This window comes from Ischnura elegans, chromosome 1 (genome assembly GCF_921293095.1).
Source record: "Ischnura elegans chromosome 1, ioIscEleg1.1, whole genome shotgun sequence".
In the NCBI taxonomy this organism is placed as follows: Eukaryota; Metazoa; Arthropoda; class Insecta; order Odonata; family Coenagrionidae; genus Ischnura; species Ischnura elegans.
Genome location: NC_060246.1, coordinates 168,906,330 through 168,926,760, shown reverse-complemented (window position 1 = coordinate 168,926,760; position 20,431 = coordinate 168,906,330). Strand labels below are relative to the sequence as shown.

General features: G+C 42.5%; 1 protein-coding gene across 2 annotated transcripts; it reads left to right on the top strand.

Moving 5' to 3' along the window:
- Nucleotides 1-412: 412 nt before the first annotated feature.
- On the top strand, nucleotides 413-19,470 carry LOC124173615 (fibroin heavy chain-like). 2 transcript variants are annotated; one of them, XM_046553039.1, is made up of 6 exons: nucleotides 413-515; nucleotides 1,340-1,445; nucleotides 2,482-2,649; nucleotides 3,631-3,730; nucleotides 14,383-14,443; nucleotides 18,353-19,470. In XM_046553039.1, the coding sequence occupies exons 1-6, from the start codon at nucleotides 480-482 to the stop codon at nucleotides 19,130-19,132; spliced, it is 1,251 nt and encodes a 416-aa protein (XP_046408995.1). In that variant the 5' UTR covers nucleotides 413-479; the 3' UTR covers nucleotides 19,133-19,470. The 2 variants fall into 2 exon arrangements, with proteins under 2 accessions (XP_046408995.1, XP_046409003.1); XM_046553047.1 differs by lacking the exon at nucleotides 2,482-2,649.
- Nucleotides 19,471-20,431: the final 961 nt, after the last annotated feature.

Sequence of the window (20,431 nt, the reverse complement as noted above, 5' to 3'; positions counted from 1 at the left end):
TTTCACTGGAGCAAGATCCACACACACTAACGAATAATTATTCATTAAAAATTCCATTTCCGAGTGGCATTCTTGGATGTTGGAAAATCTGATTATGCGACTTAGCAGTACAGACAAATCGATGGTTTATTAAAAATTCAATACTTTTCCCCACGCATATTTTGATTTGAGTGGCATTATTTTTATTCTAATTGCCTTTTTTCATTTCAGTCATAGTTAGTGCGACAATTTCACCAAAGAAAAGCATTCGCTTTGATCAGAATACATCATCATCTTCTTTTCCCCTGCGGATTGGATGAGTTCACTTGTAAATGACTCCGTATAAATTATAAACGAATGACATTTCGTGAGTATTTCCTGAATTGAGAGGAAATATAAGACGAAAATTATTGTTGTTCACATTCACCATGGTTTCAAAAAAGTAAATGTAAACAGCGAGGTCCTTAAATTGCGAGAATGTTGATGAGCAGGAATTGAAGATGTATTATAAGGATCACTGTCTGGAAGAAGAACAGGTGAGTATAAACACCATGACGCATTCCAAATTATTATTATAATTATTACCTAATAACTTTGATCCCCAGGATAATAATTCTTTAAATGGGAAGCCGTTGAAAGTTAGCGTGGCTTTGGCATGTATTCCACTTAGATAGCATTTAAGTAATCGGCATCACGCACGCCTGCGATACGATTTATGTGAAAAATATGACGTATTTTACGTGATTATATCAATTAATGTGATGAGCGTAAATGATGTGATCTATACGGATTCTGTGCCTATTAACATCCTGAGTTTGGTTAAACGCAGCTTACCGCTCAACTCTACTATCTGCCAACCATTTCTAATTTAAGTATATCTTCTCTTTTACTTCCTTCACAACTTGTGCCATGTAAGTTATTCTGGGCCGCCCTTTTCCTTTCTTCCGCGCACTTGTCCTTCGACGATTTCCTTTCCTGGAAAACCACGCATTAAGATATGACGGATTAAGGTGTGCCGTATTTTGCTTAAGGTGCTAAGAAGACCGCTTTCCTTGGGCTCTCATTCGTTCCTTGCCAATACTTACTCGATAAATATTACTAGAAATTTAATGAAAATATACCTAAAATATTAATATCCCACCAAAGATAAATCTATCGTTGCTCGAATGTTTTTCTTCCAAAATTATATGTAATTTGTGAAAAATATTCATCCAAAAGTAACAACTGTGCACACATTTCATAGATTGTTTGGATGATAAATGTTATGATATGTGCTAGGATTAAAATTTAACCTTTTTTGTTCACAAGCATTGGTTGAGAACGGCGAACTACATGTTTCAAGTTTCCTTCACCTTCACAGATCCCACAATCCGAGGATGAGATCGCCGCGAGGGAATATCTGTCCAAGAGAAAAATCCTCGAGCTCTTTCACTTCTTGATGGCACTTCTGTTGTCTGAGCAGCCAGGTACCTTTCCGATCATTAGAATAGATATAAGTACATTCATAGCGGCGTAAATAAATCTGAACAGGAAAATCAAATGCCAATTACATTTGGAATTAAATTCTCTCAGAAACAAGTTTTTCGATTTTCTTCGGCAATCATTAGAGGGGATAAGAACAGTTGATGACTAGGCTAGGACTAAGGTAAGACTCACTCTTGTTAGCCTATTCCTCAGTGGCATGCCCATTGATGGTCGCCTAAGACAATCGAAAAACCGCTTTCGGAGATAATTTTCTACGATTTTTATTTTAAATTTGGGTTTCCTGTTTTCGGGCATATGAAATAAAGACAATTAGTAGCTAATATGAATTATGGCAATACATAATGGATATACAACTAAATCTCCATGGAGATACAACGCTATCGTATTAAGCATGCCGTAAACTTGTGATCGTCATGGATCATTCTAGCAAACATGGATCATCAGCGCGAAACCACTCATAGAAGACCTTTCTTGTTCGAGGCAGAAACGAATTTTCGTCCTTTCGGCAAAACATGCCTCTAGTTCGTTTATTGTTTCCGTCGGACCTCGAAACACAGTGAGATTTTCAGATTTATTTGACTTAACTGCGCGTTTCGTCAAAAATTGCTGACGATATGAGCAAACACAGGACGTTAAGAGGCTTTTATGAGAATTATCCTGGGAGCCGCTAAAAAATCGGAGGCTACCATTTAGGCTTCAATTTCTTCAAGTGTTTACAACTGTAAGAACTGATGTCTTTCACAGCGACACAGATAACATCATCTAAGAAGCTCACAGCATTTCTAGGTCCCACAGAAACGATTAAGTGATAGAGATACTTCACCGAGCGGATATCCATTGGAATTGATTTTCCCGCGAACAATAAAGGGTTTAAAAAATCTAGGTGGGACTTAGAAACAGAAGTCAAACATCTCCATATTTTATTTTGTTCGTCAACGGCTGGTGTCCAAACAGCCCTCGCCTATCGAGGCGACTTGCGGAGTTGTATGCGAGTAAAGTGTTTTCCTCAAAATGTAGATGACCCCTATGTCCGGATAATGGAGTTGTTGGAGCAGCTGATATTGTTTCGTGAAGGCACTCTGGAAGATCCGCCAATGGTCTTCCATCCCCGACACGTGGAGGCGATATTTGAAGCCATGGATCCAATTAACAAAGGAGTTATAAGCAAACAGCAGCTGGAGAACGGTGAGTCATAACATTGCTAGATCCAGCTGACTATAATTTGGGATCAGCTGAGTTCATTCTGTGCTTATGTAAATTTTCCTTCGAATTTAAACCCCATGATAGACTTTAATTTTTGCACAACCAATTACGAATCTTTTTAATTATCTTCCGTTCCACACTTAGTTATTTATCCAAAAATTGGTTAGTATTTTTAGAGTAAAATGGAAATATCGCTCAGCTCTTGAATACCTACACATACTTTACCATCGCATTGACATGCGGCATGCGTCCTCACATACCGTCAAATGAGAATGCGAATATCAACACCCAGTGACCATGTATTAAATTATTATACAATCAATTTGTTGACACATAATTTCAGAGATGTTAGAATGAATAGGCAATTTTGCACTTGAAACGTCGCATTCATTGATCTCACGTGTCGATTGAATTGACGGGGCAGAATAGTGTCCAGCAATGAATGGGAGAGCATCACTTCACTGATCGCTCTCTTTCGTCATTTTCTGAACTAGCAGTGCCGTGGTAGTTTGTTCCATGCGCTTCTCTGCCGCTTTTTGTTTACTCAAAAACGTGCGTCATGGAAGAAGACATCTCAGGATGAGTAATAATAACATGTGGAATTGAGGACGAAGTAATTAACACCCAAGCATTCACTAAGCAACTCACAATCATCAATTTCAAGTGTTGCCCTTTAGTCTTACTTCTCCAGGAAAATCATAGACAGCGTCCTCCTCGCGTTCATTTTTTTTGACGCCTAAGAGCCATTATGCTAATTTTTCGTTTAGTGTCCGCTCAAATTCTTCGCTATTTTTTCTATGAAATAGAGTTGAAGATGAATTTTCCCTAGCTTCACGCTACATACGCCTTCAATGACGTAAGGGGACTGCTGTGTCACGAGAAGTGCAACTTACAATTAAGTTCTTAACACTATGTTTTTAATTCATCCCTGATTCTCACGCCCTCTTCATTCATGCCTCGCAGGGATGTTCACCGTGGGCCTCACCGGTTTGGACTGTCTTCACAGCATGACCAGCCTCATCGATGAGATGTTTGTGTCGCGGGAGTTCGCCGTGGAGCAGACGTCAGTAACCACCTATTCCCTATCCACCTACTACCTATTCGGAGGGAAATGGGTCACCGACCGCGCGTGATTTTCCAAGTTTGCTTTGTTGCCGCGAGACTCGAGACATTCTCGTCTCGTTTCGTCTCGAGACCGTTGGGTAGCATTCGAGACAAGAATCGGGACGAGACCACTTTTTGACGAGACGAGACCACTTCCACGAGACTCTTAAAAGTCTCGAAATACAGATATATGTCCTTAATTGGTTTTTCGTATAGCTTTATCCCTAAAACTATGTCCTTCTGTTAAGACGAATTAGCGTCAACTTTTTCATTTAGCATTAAATTTGAAATATAATTCAACAATAACTTTTCGATAAATTATCTAACTATAAAAAAGTTCCTTCTTATAGTTTGCTTGCCAGGGGAAAATGATGGCCCATTTCGAATTCCGCAGAGCACATTACCTCAGCAGAAAGTCGGATGATAATTTAAATAACTATGTACGTCTTCCTGCGTGATTTATCTTCCGAATTTTGCGTGGATATTAAGCATAATGTCGCTAAATTGTGTTGAGGGTGTTAATATTAAAAGCGATAACTATAATTAACTTTTTTACTTATTTTGTTAACCAAAAGTCAATTTAATCAAAAAGTCCAAACTGGATCATCTGATCGGCATCTATTCATCTACCATTCATTCTAACTCCATTCATCATATTTTCTACAAAAACACCAGTTAGGGGAGGGAAATTTTATTTCAGCAGCATGCAGTCCATTCTAAAAGGGGCCAGAAACCCCTATCAAAATGTATTTGCAGATTTGTGCGAAATTAGCGAGAGGGAAAATCATCCGCCCTCACCAGGGTTTGATCTCAGATCCCTCGATTTGCGGCCAAGTTACTAATTACTCTGCTTTTTGAAGACATATTTATTTATTTCCTATAAAATATTAATAGCGATTTCATGCCTTCAGATTTCTTTTAAATGTTTCGATGATATTCTGTTTTAAACCAGCGAGTCAGGGGCGGTCTGGACAGGTCGGCTTGTCGGCGATCGCCGAGGGCCCCGAGCTAAGGGGACGACCCATTTTCGACGACCCAAGGAGAGTCCTCTGGGTCGTCGATAATGTCATTGTGCAATTAACGCTATGAGGGAGTTGTGTAGAGAACTAACATCAAGAGGACTCGCTTCGGGGGTCCCTCAGAGTCCTCTTGAAGAATCGGCCGGCATGTGCTGGGGCGCTGATAGCGTCTCTTCTCCCTCTCCTGTCCCACGCTTCAGCCAAATGCGACGACGAGTTCGTGTGAATCTCCCTCGTGAGATGAGACCAAGGTGGCAACCTCAAGTGCGACAGTGTATATGCCAGTGTATTCTGGGGACCACTACGGATAATGTGACATTCTATTTTTTCCCTAATCCACTCTTCCCAAAGTCTCCAGTTCCGTAGCGAAACCCGATATCCCCGCAGGTGTTTCTGAGTAGTCGATACCCCAATTCATTCGTCGAGAAAAAATATCAGATTACAATGTCTGGGTATAGTTACGCATCTCACTTTTATAATTTTTTGACTAAGGGGTATGTATTACCGTGGGAATCAGTGCCAAGTAGTTCTCACAGGACTGGAATTAGGGAAGAAAGCGTTGTTGGAGGGGGAAGTTGCGCGCGTGCAGCACAAATATTCTCTATTTTTCCTCATATAGATCGTAACCCCCTTAGTACACCTTAATAGTTCAGTGAATGCTGGTTTGGTTAGTGAGAGAGTTTCATCGTTCATGCTGTGTAGTGTTCTTTCAGGCAGTGTATTGAAATGCTCGTCAGGTGTAATTCCTGTGCGTGGCTATCTATATACTATAAAGCCCAGTTACGACCACTAACTCATACAAATGTTTTGGGTGAATTTGACGAGATACGACAGAAAGTCTTACGGCGACCCCCTCTAAAATTATTTGAAACCCCAGGAAAAATTATGACCGCAAGTGAGGATGTGCCCGTTCTCTCTTGGAACGGGTTTCAGCTTTCCGCCCTTCGGGCTCTCAGCCGTTGCTGCTGGTTTGTACGCGGCTTGCCGCGCTGGTGATTAATTTCTTTGGAAAATTAATCTCTCGTAGGGGGCTGGTGTTCGGCCAGGTTCGTTGCCGAAATTGGCCGCCTGTAGGTGTCCCACCATTGTGGGACGTCGTTTGATAAGCTTTTTATAATTGGGACTGTGCTGTGGGCTGCTTTCTCGTAGAACTTGAGTGCCTCTTCTCTCATCCTTGAAGTCAGGGTTGGCTCCTCAGCAATCTCGTGCAGGTAGTCGTTTCCTAAACGGGGCGGGATCTTCAGGATGGTTCTTAATATTTTGCGGATGCGAATTTCTAGTTGGAGTTTGTCTCTCTTTGTTATGGAGCCGGACCATATGGGTGAGGCGTAGAGTAGGCGGGGTATGAATATTGCCCTATATATTCTGAGGCGGTCTTTTAGGTAGATGTCCTCCGAAATCAGTAGGGTTCTGAGTGTGATTTGTGCTGCGCGTATCTTCTGCAGGATGTTTGCGACGTGGCGGTGGTATCTGAGCTTTTCCTCGAGCTCGACACCTAGGTATGAGGCGTGTGTCTTCCACGGGATAGTTTGTTTCAGGAGGCGTAGCTCGGGGACTTTGGCGGGCCGTTTTCTTCCGCGAAATAGGACTGTTTGAGTTTTTGTCGCGTTTAGTGCAGTGCGCCACTTGTTGCACCAATTTTCAGCCGTTTTGAGTGCAGTTTGGAGACGTTTAGCAGCGCCTGTCATGGAATATGATTTGCTTAGGATGGCGGTGTCGTCAGCGTATAAGCTGACGGTGGTGTTCCATCCATGATCTCGGGGGAAGTCGGATGTGTAGACGGAGTACAGATGTGGGGCCAGGACGGAGCCCTGTGGGACACCGGCTCCTATTGTGCGTTCAGATGATGGCTCTCCTCTCCAGGAGACTCTGAAGGATCGGGATTCCAGAAAGCTGCGAAGGAGTTGTTGCTGCCATTCAGGGAAGCCGAGGTTTTGAAGCTTCCAAATGAGTCCTTTGTGCCAAACCTTGTCAAACGCTTTTGACACATCTAAAAATGCTGCCGCACACACCTGTTTGGAATTTAGGGCGCTGGAAATGAAGCTCGTCGCGTGGAGTAGAGCATGGAGCGTTGAGTGATCCCTCCTGAACCCAAATTGGAATGATGGCAAGATGTTTTTGTCTGCTAAGAATTTTAGCAAGTGTGGCAGCATTAATTTCTCTAGGAGTTTTCCCAAATTGTCTAGGAGAGAAATTGGTCTATAGCTGTCGACTTTCGAGGGCGGCTTTCCTGGTTTTGGTAGGCATATGATTTTAGCCTTCTTCCATGCTGCTGGGAAGTAGCCAAGTTTGATGCAGGCGGAGAATATGATTGCTAGGAAAGATGCAGCTCCGATGGGAAGTTGCTTTAGGTGCTCGTGTCGAATGGCGTCCGGTCCTGGCGACTTCTTTGAAGGCAGTGATTTTATTACCGCAATTACTTCCTGAGTGGAGATGTTAGGCGGATTTTCTTCTGTTGCTGGCGGATGTGGAGTCTGCTCCGTGAGGAGTTGGAGATCCGCTGTGTCGGGTGTTTGGGGGTTTGGCTTGAAGGCGTTCTCCAGATAGTCTGCCGCTGCTTCGGCTTTTTCCGCTTCGCTGCAGGCCTGGCCGTTTGGTGTTTTTATAGGTGGAGTCCGGACATGTTTGCTCTGCAGGGAGCGGGCCATTTTCCAGATGCTGCCATCTTCTTGGTTCAGGGACGCAAGTTTATTGTTCCAGGCTTTCTGGCGGAATTCGCGAACTTCTGCCGCAACGTTTCTTTTGAGGGTTTGGTAGAGGCGTTTGGTATCGGGGTTTTGGTGCTTTTGGAAACGTCTCCGGGCTGCGTTTTTCTTGTGGATGACTTTTGTTATGCTGGTGGGCAGGGAGAGGTAGTCAGGGACTTGATGTCTGGTGAGAGGAATGCAGGTATTTGCGGCAGAAGTTATTGCGGTTGTTATCAGGGAGACTGCTTCGTCTACTTGCTCGGGTTCGCCCAGGTCTGGTTTTGATGGTGGTAGCAGGTCTACAGAAGCTTCTGTGCAGTGGTGGTGGCATCCGGGTAGGTCTCAGCCCGATATAGAGGAGGACCGGGAGATGGTCGCTTTCTAGAGCTGTTGTGGTGTGACAGGAGAGGGACATGTTGGTTTCCGTAAGTAGAAATATGTCCAGGACATCTGATGTTCCATTTGTGTGGTAGTGCGTCGGCTGCCTTGGTCCAAGCGCCCGAAGTTTCTTTACATTTAGCCATTTTCGGAGTTTGTCTCCTCTTGGGTTTGGAGAAACAGAATGCCAGGAGCCGTGTTTTGCGTTAAAGTCACCTCCTATCAGTGCCGGCATGTTGTCTGGGAATAATGCTGCGTAGCTTTCTGCAGGGAAGGTTTTTCCAGGTTTGTGGTAAACCGCTGCAATTTGGAAGGGGCCGGACGGCGTGTCAAGTTTTACAGCCGTGACTTCAAGTGGGGCAGTGTCTTGGAGACTGATTTCGTTGCCTTTAAGGCCATCTTTAAGGAGAACGGCCGTTCCCCCTGCTGCGTTATATTCTGGTGGTTTGGGTTCTCTGTCGTTCCTGATGATGGTGTATCCTGGAAGGGAAAAATTATGAAAACACTAAATTTCCCATTATATATCCGTCTTTTCTCTTAAAATTGAGTATGGGGATCAGTTCAAGAAATTACCACCAAAATCCAATGGCAGCGCGGCGATCAGATACAAACAAAACTTCATAGCAACATATTTGTTTATGCTTTGTTTATGTTTTAAAGTTAGAAAAGAAGGTAAAGGATTTAAAACGAACAGAGAGAGCCACAATTTAAAACGAAAATATGATGAAGATAAGGTAGGAAATTTACAAAGTAATTTTTGAAAAGTCAATTCCTTAATGGCTTCTTTCCTCATGAATAAAACTTTGTTTACATCAAAGACGTTTATTCAAACGAAAAGAGGGGATATATAAGGTAGGAAATTGCTCGCTGTTTTTGATAACTTACATTCCTGTCTTGCTGCCGATACACGATTGCAGTCAAAATATTTCTAAACAAACCTTCCATTAAAGATAGGTGGATAAAAATGATTTTATTTTCATTGATTGTTACTGCGATAACGTTTTCTTTTTTAGCGTTCTTTTTTCCGTTAATATCCTTTTTAATTTGCAATGTTATCCTGTCATGTTCTACTCACCAGAAGATTTATATGAGGATGATATTGGATATTAAAGCTTTTTGGAGATGTTTGTGTATCCCGTCTCATTAAAACTTTAAAGAGAGGTATTCCTGAAGTGGTATCATTCGCGATCATGATAAATAATCTTTCGATAAAATTCGTCATACTAGCCAAAATTCATGCGAAGGATCCCCACTTTGCGTATTTGCACTAGATATTGATATTCAGTTTTTACGTAATTCGTAATTCTATTGTGTGTATCATCCCCTCGTAAGCCTACAAAGGGAAACCGCAGCAAACCATACATTATTCATATTTCAAAAATTGGTCGAGCAATGTGAAAAATAATTTAAAAACTTTTTTTAAAATATTTATCATGGCAACCGATTAGCCTGGTCGATAATCTGTTATTACGCGTGGGGGGGGGGCGTGTTCAATACCCTATGCAGGCACATTTCTTCTCCGATGTTTTTGTATTTATTTTTAAGGAAACCTACATTTAACTCCTAATTTTATGATTTTCAATCATTAAAATGGTTTTCTGGAAAATCTTTCATCGACTCACACGACATTGGGTTTATTATGCGTTTGATCTTAGTTGTTTTATCAAACTAATAGGTGTCATGTTGATATTACATATCGAAATACATTTATCAAACTTGTTTGGTAAAAGTGACAGAAATATTCAACGCTCCATATGAACAAAAATTTCGACGAGTTTGATCAGAAACTGGTATTTTTAATTAACTTTTTGCAGTGTTTCTTCTACAAAAACTTATTTCCATATTGTAACCTACGTTCCATACGCTCGTTTTACTTGAAAGTGTAAATAATGCTTATATCTACTCTAGCCAAATGAAAAGTAGACGGTCCTCCAGTAACAAATGGCAGACAAAAAAGTATAAGACCACCCATAGTGACCATAACAGGTCGCAGGCCCCGCGAGGAAAAGCGAGTTTTTATTCATAATTGGGGATCCTACGAAATGGGTATAGTATTGAAAGGCAAGAAAGAGGCTCGGAAGTCTGTTTGTGTGTTAGGTTATTGGTAGGGTGGATCTCAAGGGCCTTTTATTGCATTCGTACCTAATGGAAAGAAAATGCCATAACAAGTGGTGCTGAAGCTAATTAAGAGACTATTGAATTCCGCAGTCCTAAATTCATATGTTATTCATTGGGAAAACACGAATGAAAAATGGCCCCATCACTTCGCGTGCAGCAGGTTGAGGTAATATTTTTTAAATATCGATAGCTAAGTTCTCACAAAATGTATCTCAAAATCGGCCGGTATCTAAAACAAAGAGTAACGACATTAAAAAATAAAATAAAAGCAAAATTAAACTCTTTGTTTGCAAGTGAATGCTTCTTTTTCAGTTTTATGAACTTTTGGTCTTTAATTTCAATGTACAATTTAAAAAAAATTAATCGTTTTTCTGCTCTCCTAAAAATTTCTATTTTTGAAGTAAGTGTTGTTAGAACTTATCCATCGATATGCAACTCCGTACGGACAGTTTGGACATGGCCGTCACTCCTTTGACAATTTACTACCAAGACTCACTGAAAGACATTTCGTGAGGAGAATTCCAGCTGCTGTAAATAAAACCCCCAAAGGAGGTGTGCAGTTAGTGCCAATCATGGGAAAATAAGAGACAGCGTGTACTGGTGTGAAAAATGTGCAGTAAGCTTATGCATAATGGCTTCCAATCATGTCATACAAAGCAGAATTACTTAGGTAAAGTCATTTGAAAATTTCCATTTTGACGTTTAAAACAACAGAACCTATGTGAAGTAATAAGAGAACAAAGTCAAATAAAAGGGCGAAGTTATGAATTTTCAAGTAGCGAAACGGGTTATCCTTTCGAAAATATCCAATTTGTTATGAAATTTTCAACCTCAAATCATTAAAATACATCTTGTAATTGTAAAATAATGCATGGAATGTTATATATCTCGCAGATAAATAAAAATTAAATTTAAATCTTTGAAAACTGAAAATGTATTCATTATTTTAGAGAACAAGATGCATAAAACAATAAATATATATTAAAATTTCTTGAGAAATTATCATAAAGTAGCGCATTATATAACGAATGTTTACAAAAAAATTTCCACGATACTGATCATACGTCATGAAAATTATTAACTATTGAATGATAGCATGCCAAAAAGGCGAAGTCATCTAAATCTTATCCGGCCGCTGTGATGGGATTTAATTAAATGCCCGATGCGCTTGAGGGGTTAACATTATTTTCACGTTATTTTTTTTAAGCCTTCGGTGGATTTCTCTGTATTAAATTCGTGTCTGCATTCCCGTTTTAGAAAACTTTCGTTTTGTGCTACGAGTTTATTCATTGAGTATCAATAAAAAAATAATTTTACAATCATTGACGTGAATGGTGTCCATATCAATATATATTTAAAATTTATATTAATGGCTTTCCTATTCAGCGATTAAGTACGCAAAGAAAATTTTTAACGGCTTTTTATGGTGCTAAATTTATTTTGGGGGTAACGAGACGAGATGAGAGTTTCGTCCGAGACTCGAGACCGAGACGAGACTGGGATTCACGAGACGAGACTCGAGACGATACCCGAGGTCAGAAAACGAGACTGGGACTCGTCTCGTCTCGCGGCAACACTATAATTGGTGCAGTGCTTAGTCGACCTTCCGCCTCTCCATTGTCAGAGCAAAACCAAAGGATCGCTCTTCAGTCGCCCTTGCCAAACAAATGAACACCGAAGCTGAACAATCACCGATACAGTGTTCCAGCGACGTTCGTTGGGGCAAGCCTGCGTCGGAGGTAAAAAAATATGCACCTACAGTTACTTGCCCGATGTCGAGGGCACTCTCATGGTAGCAACATTTGTAATTGCACGTAAATGTTTAAGCCTTTTGGTCATATTCTTCGAGGGGGTCGAGGTGGGTGGGGGCGGATTTCGGCTGTTGTCTCGTTTTGTCCATCACTTTCGGAGGCTCCTTGGGCGCCATGCAACACCATATCTGTTATCAGGTCTGATGTCCGTAGAAAAGTGGTTTTTAAAATATTTATCTTATTTATTTACCTTATAGATCTTTCAAATATCTCCATAAATGACCCGCCCTCCCCTATATCCGCCGATGGGAAAGTGGCGAAGGTACGCGTGGTAAGGCATTTCCCACATTTCTGATTCTTCTCGAAATGAACGAAGCGTCATCAATCGCCTTTGTTTCACTTGATTATGAGTGCCTCCCTAATGATTCTCGCCCCCTTATCATTTCCTCTCATTAACTCTATTCTGCAATCGATATCATAGCCTTGGGCGCACTGACCACTACAAACTACGGAACGCAACAGAGTGTTGAAGGTGATCCTCGGAAAATGATCCCCTCCTCCAAATAGCGAGGCGAAACTGTCGCCGGGGAGATGCCTAACGTGTTTCCTTCCTAAAATGGTGTGCCCACTCCAATATGGATCACGCAGCCTAAAGCTGTCAAGGAACGGAGTAAGATTCGTGCGAAGGTCCGAATGCATTTGTATCGAGCAAGCGACCACAAGAACGTATGGCAAGGGGTTATTCCACACCACAGTGGCGCAGCGAGGGGGGGGGGGGGGTTTGGGGATTACCCCCCCTCCCTCCCCCCCCAGAGCTCAGAGAAATTTTAAAGCTTAATCCATTTTACTTAATTGGAGTGCTAATACTAATAGAATAGTGTAAGGATTAATAAAATATCCCTCAGAAAGTCGTAAAACTCACCATTTTGAACCATTTATCTTAATATTCGCACATACCGCTTATCCTGGTGCGTATTCCATACCCCAACACACCCCGGTATTAGTTGCACCCAAACCCCCCCTGTCTTAATTTCGCCCATGCCACACCAGGCATTCACGCAGCACTCATGCTGGCCTTAATCAGAATTCCAGGGAACCGCGCGTCATGACTCGACCAGAACGTCTCAGTGAAGGCTAAAAACGCGTATAATGAGTATATTTCAGAAACGAAGAGCAAGGATTGAAGAAAAGTTGATGGAAAGTACGTGGCTAGGGTGGTAGGAGGAGCTGCTGACCGCGGATGAGGACGCTTGCGAGGTAGGGCAGGGAGACCGGAAACGGCCGAAAACAAGCAAAGGTGGAGAGAGAGAGATAAGCGAGGCCCTTAACACTTACTTATCACCGCAGCGACGGACCGCAAACAGTAAGAGCGGCTCGGTTCACATGGTAATAATAAATACATTGGTCGTATCGCATTCACATATCGCCGGATGTTTGGTGAGGCGAGCGCCTCTTCCTCACTGATGTCAACATGTGAAAACGTAGAATTAACGAGTAGGAAGGTGATTTTAAAACATGGAAACGCAGAAAAAGGGACACACGCAACATCCTTTCCTGGTGCATGCGTAGCAAGGTTTCCGGGTTGACCTCCGCGTCGATTCATCTTCAAGACGACAGTTTCGACTTCGTACCTGAAGACGCTAGCTGCAACGCCGGCGAAACTGTCGTCTTGAAGATGAATCGACGCGGAGGTCAACCCGGAAACCTTGCTACGCATGCTGCACCACCCCGCGAAAGTCTCCATCAACATCCTTTCCTGGTGTTTTAGTGGGATCGCCCACTATTCTCAATGTACTACGCACATCCTATCGAACTGCCGCACACTCATTATTGAAATTGAACAGGAGTTGTTTTTGAGTTGGCTAGGTTCTTTTTTCCGGAGTGAACTTCTACGTTCCTCATGTACCAATCGTATTACTTTTCACTCCATCTTCCATGATTCACTTTCGGAATTAGCGAAACACGAATAATAAGCGCACGAAACACTTCTCAACAAATGGCCATCACATTGCGCGACACTTCACGCTAATGTTCAAGTTAATTCAAAGTCGACAATCGAGCTAATGTTCGCGCTAGTTTCACTAGGTGGCGCATTATTTTTCTCTTTGAACGCCGCCATTGACGAATGGGCGCTGGATTAATCTCACAACAAGTGCTCTCTACGCATAAATTCATTGCTTTTTTCAACTTGAAAGTTGACTTGAGGATGACAGTTTCGCCAATCATTCCCGCCATCATTCTCACGTCGGAATGCAAAGGCCTTTTGTGACCTGAAGATGCTGTCGGGATTTCCGGCGGCGGAAAGCCAAATAACACGATGGAAAGCCCGGAAAGCATACAAACCAACGATGAAATACGCCCTAAAAACTCATTTGGATTAGCTGGAATTCGAACCGGGATCTACCGATTACCGGTCAGGGAAGAAAATGGTTTGGTTGTAGCATATATCAGTCGGGAGATCTCGGTTTGAATCCCAGCATTGCCAAATGATTTTTTTCAAGGCGAATTTCATCCGTGGCGCATGTAACTTTGCACCCGCCCGAGTGACTGCGTTCAAAGTGGTACGTTGGATGTAGCCCCGGAGAACATGAACATCGTATTAACCACGCACATATCGCGGAGTATTTTGCCTAAATCAATGGACCATTTGTATTTCAGGAACAGGCGCCTGAAGGAGCAAATGATGCAGCTCGTTTTTCCAGCATGGCGGCGACCATCTGTGAGTCCATTTTTATTCCATATCCATCTAAATTGACACCAAAAATAACACCTATTCATTTTACCTTCGCTTGACTTGTGTTTCCTCGCGGTAAGCACTTTGCTCTCTTCGATCCCTGAAAGTACGCACTGTATAAAATAATAACCGCTGACAATCATTGTCTTTCTAAGCGAATGTGTTAGTGCCGTGCTATCTTGGAGCGCTTTTAGATGGAGGTCACGCTACCTGTGTTGTGTTCACGCATTGCTTCGTTATTGTGTGGCTATGCCTGTTAGGATTATGTTGCATACTGCGTGCCCGTGATAAGGCACCCCCTTTCAAACACCTTAGACGTGGCTCGCAGGATATTATGTAGATGTAGAATATTACAGTTGAATTGGGTGGCATTAGATAATTTTCATCCAATCCATCAATGGACTAGTTCACCAATTTTCTATAACTGTGATTGACATTATATATAGCTGACGAAGAAGCCTGAAGTGCTTCGATAGCTTCGAGTTTATTTATTCAATGTGAGTGTTTCTTTTTTGTGTCTCTGTGTTTATCGATATTAACTTGAACTATTTATATATATATGGGAATTTTTCTATGTTTCGATAGGTCATCCACTCCTCGAGCTTTTTTCCTGCGAAGCATCGAGATGGCCTTATCCCGTTCCCAGATAATTTTCTGACGTCACCAACTCATACTCAGCGTTTCATCACGTCGGTACTTCAATATGTGCGTGGACTTCATGTCGTTAGTTGTTCTTTACACTCTAGGGGGCGATTTTGTCACTCAGTGAAATGCTCTCCCCGATTGAGTTAACTAACCAAAACGCTAATTACGTCATCAACTCATCCAATGTGGACGATAACCTTTACGGTTTCGATTTCGAACTTATTCGAGAATGAGGAAGATTATTTTTTGGGGCAGCCGAATCGGTTCCCAATGTGTCGTTGGACATAATGTCGAGATTCGCCCGGTGGGGAACCTGAGTAGCTTTCCAAGACGCTATTAACAGAAGAGGTACATCAAACTTTTTAATGTCCAACGTTAAAGGTCTGAAAGGAGAGTCCCCAGGTGAAATGACTTCGTGATTTTTAGACGGTATCCACGAAGACTGCGATTATATAATTTTCACTGAAATAAATGTTTACGACTGAACTTACCTCTAAATAGCATTCGGCACGCGTTACCGGAAAGCGGGAGAAACATATATGAGTAACATCCTTTGCTGACAAACTGAAATATTTCAACTCAACAGTTTTAAGCACTTGAATTTACCTGTGCGGAGCGCACAGCCGTTTATGCAGATAGTCCAGGAGACTAAGAATCGCTTGTGCTGCATGTAATGAATTACATGCTTGGAATGAAAATAATTCTTCAGTGGAATGTCTGTCGACCAACATCATTGTGTTTCACAAACTCAAAGGCTTCAATTATAGAGACATCGCAAACTTTTAATGAAAACAAACGCATTGGAACTCGTATTTCCTTTTTTTATGTAAAGGACTGGTATTCTAACATCCCCCGCCACACGCTTAATGAGGCGACCTGCATTAGGGTAGTCTGTAGATGCAGATGGTGGACAGAAACGATAAAATAAAACTATTTATATTTCGACGAATGGATAGGTATTGGTGTTTGTTCTTCCGGATAAATGGCGTTAATGGATGTTGGGTCAAACTCATTCATTGTCAGTCGCCATGCGCATCCGCTTTTCTTTCCCTTCATTTTTCTGCTGTCCCTTGCCATACGCCTGCTGAGACTGCTTGCGGTTTAGTATTGCAGGTGTAAATGAAGCACGCCTCAGGGGATTAGAGTTTGCACCTCCAAGCGACTCGAGTGCACTGCGAGGTTGATCTTTGTTGTGCGTTGTGACCGCGCTGGATAATATAATGGATAATAGAGCGCGCACATGTTTTCGCTTCTAGGCCACTTCCTCCGCAACAATATCTCGTTCACAACTTCTCGCTTGATAGTTCTTATCGTATACGATTTGGGATTTTCGGAAGGAAACGGCCTCGTGTATCTTGGATGGCGTCATATGTCTTAACTAGTCGAAAAACTTTCCAGAGTGCCGACGAACGCCAACGTGATAGCCAAGACGTGAACGGCTATTTTTGCTGAGTTCAAACAGGGTAAAATGAATTATTCTTTACTTCAGGAACTACTACGACGATTCAGATAATTAATTCACTAGGGATTATCATATATTTTTATCTATCTCAAAAAGCATACAATAAGCCCTGATGAAGAAGGTGGCATAATTCACTGAAACGTAGGATTAATTCCGAGGTCGTCACTAATACGTCATTCTGATAAGTCGTTTGAAATGGTGAGTATTTTAATAGTTATTTTGTATTTAAATCCATTTTAAGTGACAGATTACTCACAGATATCATGGATCTGCATATTAAATTAAAATTAACCCTGATAGAGAAAAGTAAAACCGCAGAAACGTCGGAGAAATTTTGAAGTAAAGATTTGGTGATTTTAAGCCACTTGAACTGACCATCACCTCAGAGAGATGATAAGTAAGTTTAAAAAGTGGTTGCTATTATATTATATTTATTTCAATTATCACAACCACGAATCCACATTCCACCATTGAAAGCGCTGTCACCTACCGCGCACTGAAATGCATTTACAAGAGTCGCCACCCGTGTCTCAAACAGCTAAGCGATCCGAATTCCACCGGAAATAAGCTGTAATTAAGGGTGTCAGCGAAAATTTATATTAAATATCATTAAATCCATCAAATTAATAACTTTTCAATGTTATTACTCACGAGTGAAAGTATTTTAATGCGAATATTAAGAAAATAAATGGATCCCTCTACCCCTCCCCTTTAAGCGAAGCCATCTGAGAGTGTCCGAGCTCTCACGAGAGCTCACCCGATAACATAAAGGGAATGGATTGTACTTAGGACTTCCTCGTTCCTTAATCGATCGAACCATTGGGCCCCAATCATCCTTCAAATGGATGCGCCGAGTTAGTAAAGAGGAAGTCCCCAGAAGAGGAAACACTGATAATATTCCCATTGAGAAAATTTATTAATGTTTCCTTAAATTTTAAGGAAACTTATTTTTCGGCGTTTTACACATGCAATCCACTGCAAGCCGGTGGTGGCAGCACAGACATTGGTGGAGAGGCGATAGGCTGTAGACGGCCATGTGTGTCTCGTGTTAACTCCCGATGATTTTTCATTTAAATTTAGCGATGTCCTCGATAATTGAAGTATTTGATCTTGTAAAATAAGTTGGTGAAGACAAGAAATCGTTCGTTTCCGGCCATCAAATTAACTGAATGCAGTACAAGCGATACATAGTCAGGTGTCAGACACTATTTTTATTTTGATTTTAAACGGAATTTGAAGGTTTCAGCGTTGGCCTCGGCTCATGGTTCTTGGGCAGCCCTCGACCATTGCTCCGATGTGCACTGCGCTGTTGAGGCAAATATTTCCTCAAGAGTACTTGAGAAAGTTACATCGAGAACGGGAGGAAATTTTATTTATATGATAGTTGCTAACTTAAGTAGAACCTTCAAATTGTACTTTATTGGCTAATTATAAGAGTACTGGGGATGTGTATTATACGGCGTGTCCGAAATTAAGAATAGACTACATAAGCCTAAATAGCGATGATAGTTAAAAATCGGAAAATACTATCTGCATATTACAAATGTCGTCGAGACAAAAAATTGCTAAAAATGTCCATGTACTATTATAAACACGGTAAGGTAAAACGTGGGCACGTCAACAGAGTGCTATTTGAGACGCTAGCAAATTAAACCGGCGATGGAAGTCCAATTGATGACGCTATTGAACACGCGACTCGCCCCTGTTTATAGAATAACCCCTCTGAGCAGCACACAAATCCATTCCGAAATCACTCACTTCGTGTTCTTTCTGTGCGTTTGTCGCAGGAGGCGCCGAGTCTGCTGATGTTGGAGGCGCCGCCCTACAGACCCACCTTGCCGCTCATCCTGGACTCCACGTCATCGAGCGGCTCCCTTCTGCACCCAGAGGAACAAGGGCAGCAAGATGCGGGTGCAGGGGCAGGCGAGGAGGAAGGTGCGGACGAAGAGGCTGGACCAGATTGGAAGGAGGGTGCGGTGAATTCGGAGGGTGTGGAGGAAGGAGCGGGTGTGGAGGAGGACGAGGGGGGTGAGGGAAAAGGTGCAGGTGTGGAAGAAGGTGAAGGTGTGAATGTGGATGCGGGTGTGGAGGAAGGAGCGGCTACTGGCGCGGGTGCGGTAATGGAGGAGGACGAGTGCTGTGAGGGAAAAGGTGCAGATGTGAAGGAAGGAGCCGGCGTGGATGTAGAAGCGGGTTTGGAGGAAGGAGCGGCTACGGGTGCGGGTGCGGTATTGCAGGAGGACGCGTCGGGTGAGGGAAAAGGCGAAGGTGCGGAGGAAGGAGTGGGTGCAGAAGGCGGTGAGGTGCGGGAGGAAAGTGCGGGGGCGGAGCAGGCGGCAAAGGAGCGGCAGTCGGGTGCGAGTGCACGATTTGATGAGGGAGCAGAGCTGGTCGGTGGTGCAGAGTCGGGAGCGGAAGGCGTGGAGGCAAGCGCGGGTGCCGAGGCCCCTGTGGAGGGTGCTGAGGAGAAGGGTGGAGCGCAGGAGAAGGTGCAGGCGCGGCGGTCGAGGAAGTCGAAAGGCGTGTCGTTTGCAGCGGATGAAGGCGGCGACGCCACCAACCATTAAGACTCCTGACGACCCCTCCACCTCACCCATCGCCTTTCAACGAATGACAGCATCGCATCACATCCCACGTCTTCTGATGCTTGGCAATGATTCGGAAAGCTCCAATACTCTTCGTTGAAATCTTGGATTGAAATATTTGCTACATCATTCGTGCAAGTCGAGTATAAAACTGTCCTGTTTGCCTTATCATTGTTATTACTAATTTACAATTGCATTGCCATGATATGCGCATTATCGCAACAAAATGAACAAAATCTACGAAAGGTAATTCTGCTGCAATTAATGTCTGTTACGCAACAAATGAATGGTACGGAAATAAAATTCGCTTGTCGCATTAATTTGAGTGAGCGTGATTCCCTCATCCTGCTATGATGTCAATACTTCCCTTTATCATTTAAGCCGTTCATGCATGTTGTCACTTTTGGTGTTGGCCGCGCCATGATTTTCAAATACCAAATAACAGCGTTCTTTCTCTCTCTCTCTCTCTCGTCTTGTTCAGAGCTCTTAAATGCATTCCGCATCGTGGCGCATCCACTCTCGTCATACTTGGGGCTGAGGGGTGGGGGAAGTGGATGGACTGCTGTTCTGTATTCATTTCCCGATTTTAAGGGAGGTCGGAGAGCGCATTAATACGAATTTAGGTTTTAGTTTGTTATATCCTTCTCAAAAGCCTTCCAAAACAAAGATTAGTCACAATACTCAGCTATTTCTTAGTTACATTCTGGTTTATTCATTTTTTTCAATGTATTATCAAATAGCCCCCAAAACAATTATCAGTCGACTCAAGTCAAGTGTGTGATAAAACTCTCAAGGAGGCCTAACGAATGTGTAGAGGTAAAATAGTTTTGCATGTAAAGTATTCGAAAAACAACATTCTACGATGTAATTGTGCTCAATCTCATTCAATACAAGATTCTTACAGGAAATAATAATTGAAATTTGAAAGTTTTAAGCTATTATAATTATTTATATTCGTCAGATGCTACGCATGTACCATGGTTTACCATGGAAGCGAAGCTTTGACGTGACAGCATTCGAAATGTGGTGCCACCGAAGAATAAATGAGGATCAAATGGATCGACCGTGATGAGGAAGTGCTGTGAAGAGAAGGAGAGAAGATAATCACAATTAGTAAGAGGACGGGGCAATGTAGTTGGCCAAATTTGGAGGCACGATGAAAATGATGGCAGAAGGACAGGTGGAAGGGAAGAGTGGCAAGGGGATCGGCATTCGTGGCGGAGAGCGGAAAGGAGAGAGCTGCGCCAAACCAATGTTTACTTTCTTGGCCGTAAGTGGGGA

Bases quoted from the DNA above. Each gene is read 5' to 3' on its own strand.
- LOC124173615 (XM_046553039.1), top strand. From the start codon at position 480: ATGTATTATAAGGATCACTGTCTGGAAGAAGAACAG. The intron at 2,650-3,630 runs GTGAGTCATAAC...CATGCCTCGCAG, and splicing joins CAAACAGCAGCTGGAGAACG to GGATGTTCACCGTGGGCCTC. The intron at 14,444-18,352 runs GTGAGTCCATTT...CGTTTGTCGCAG, and splicing joins CAGCATGGCGGCGACCATCT to GAGGCGCCGAGTCTGCTGAT.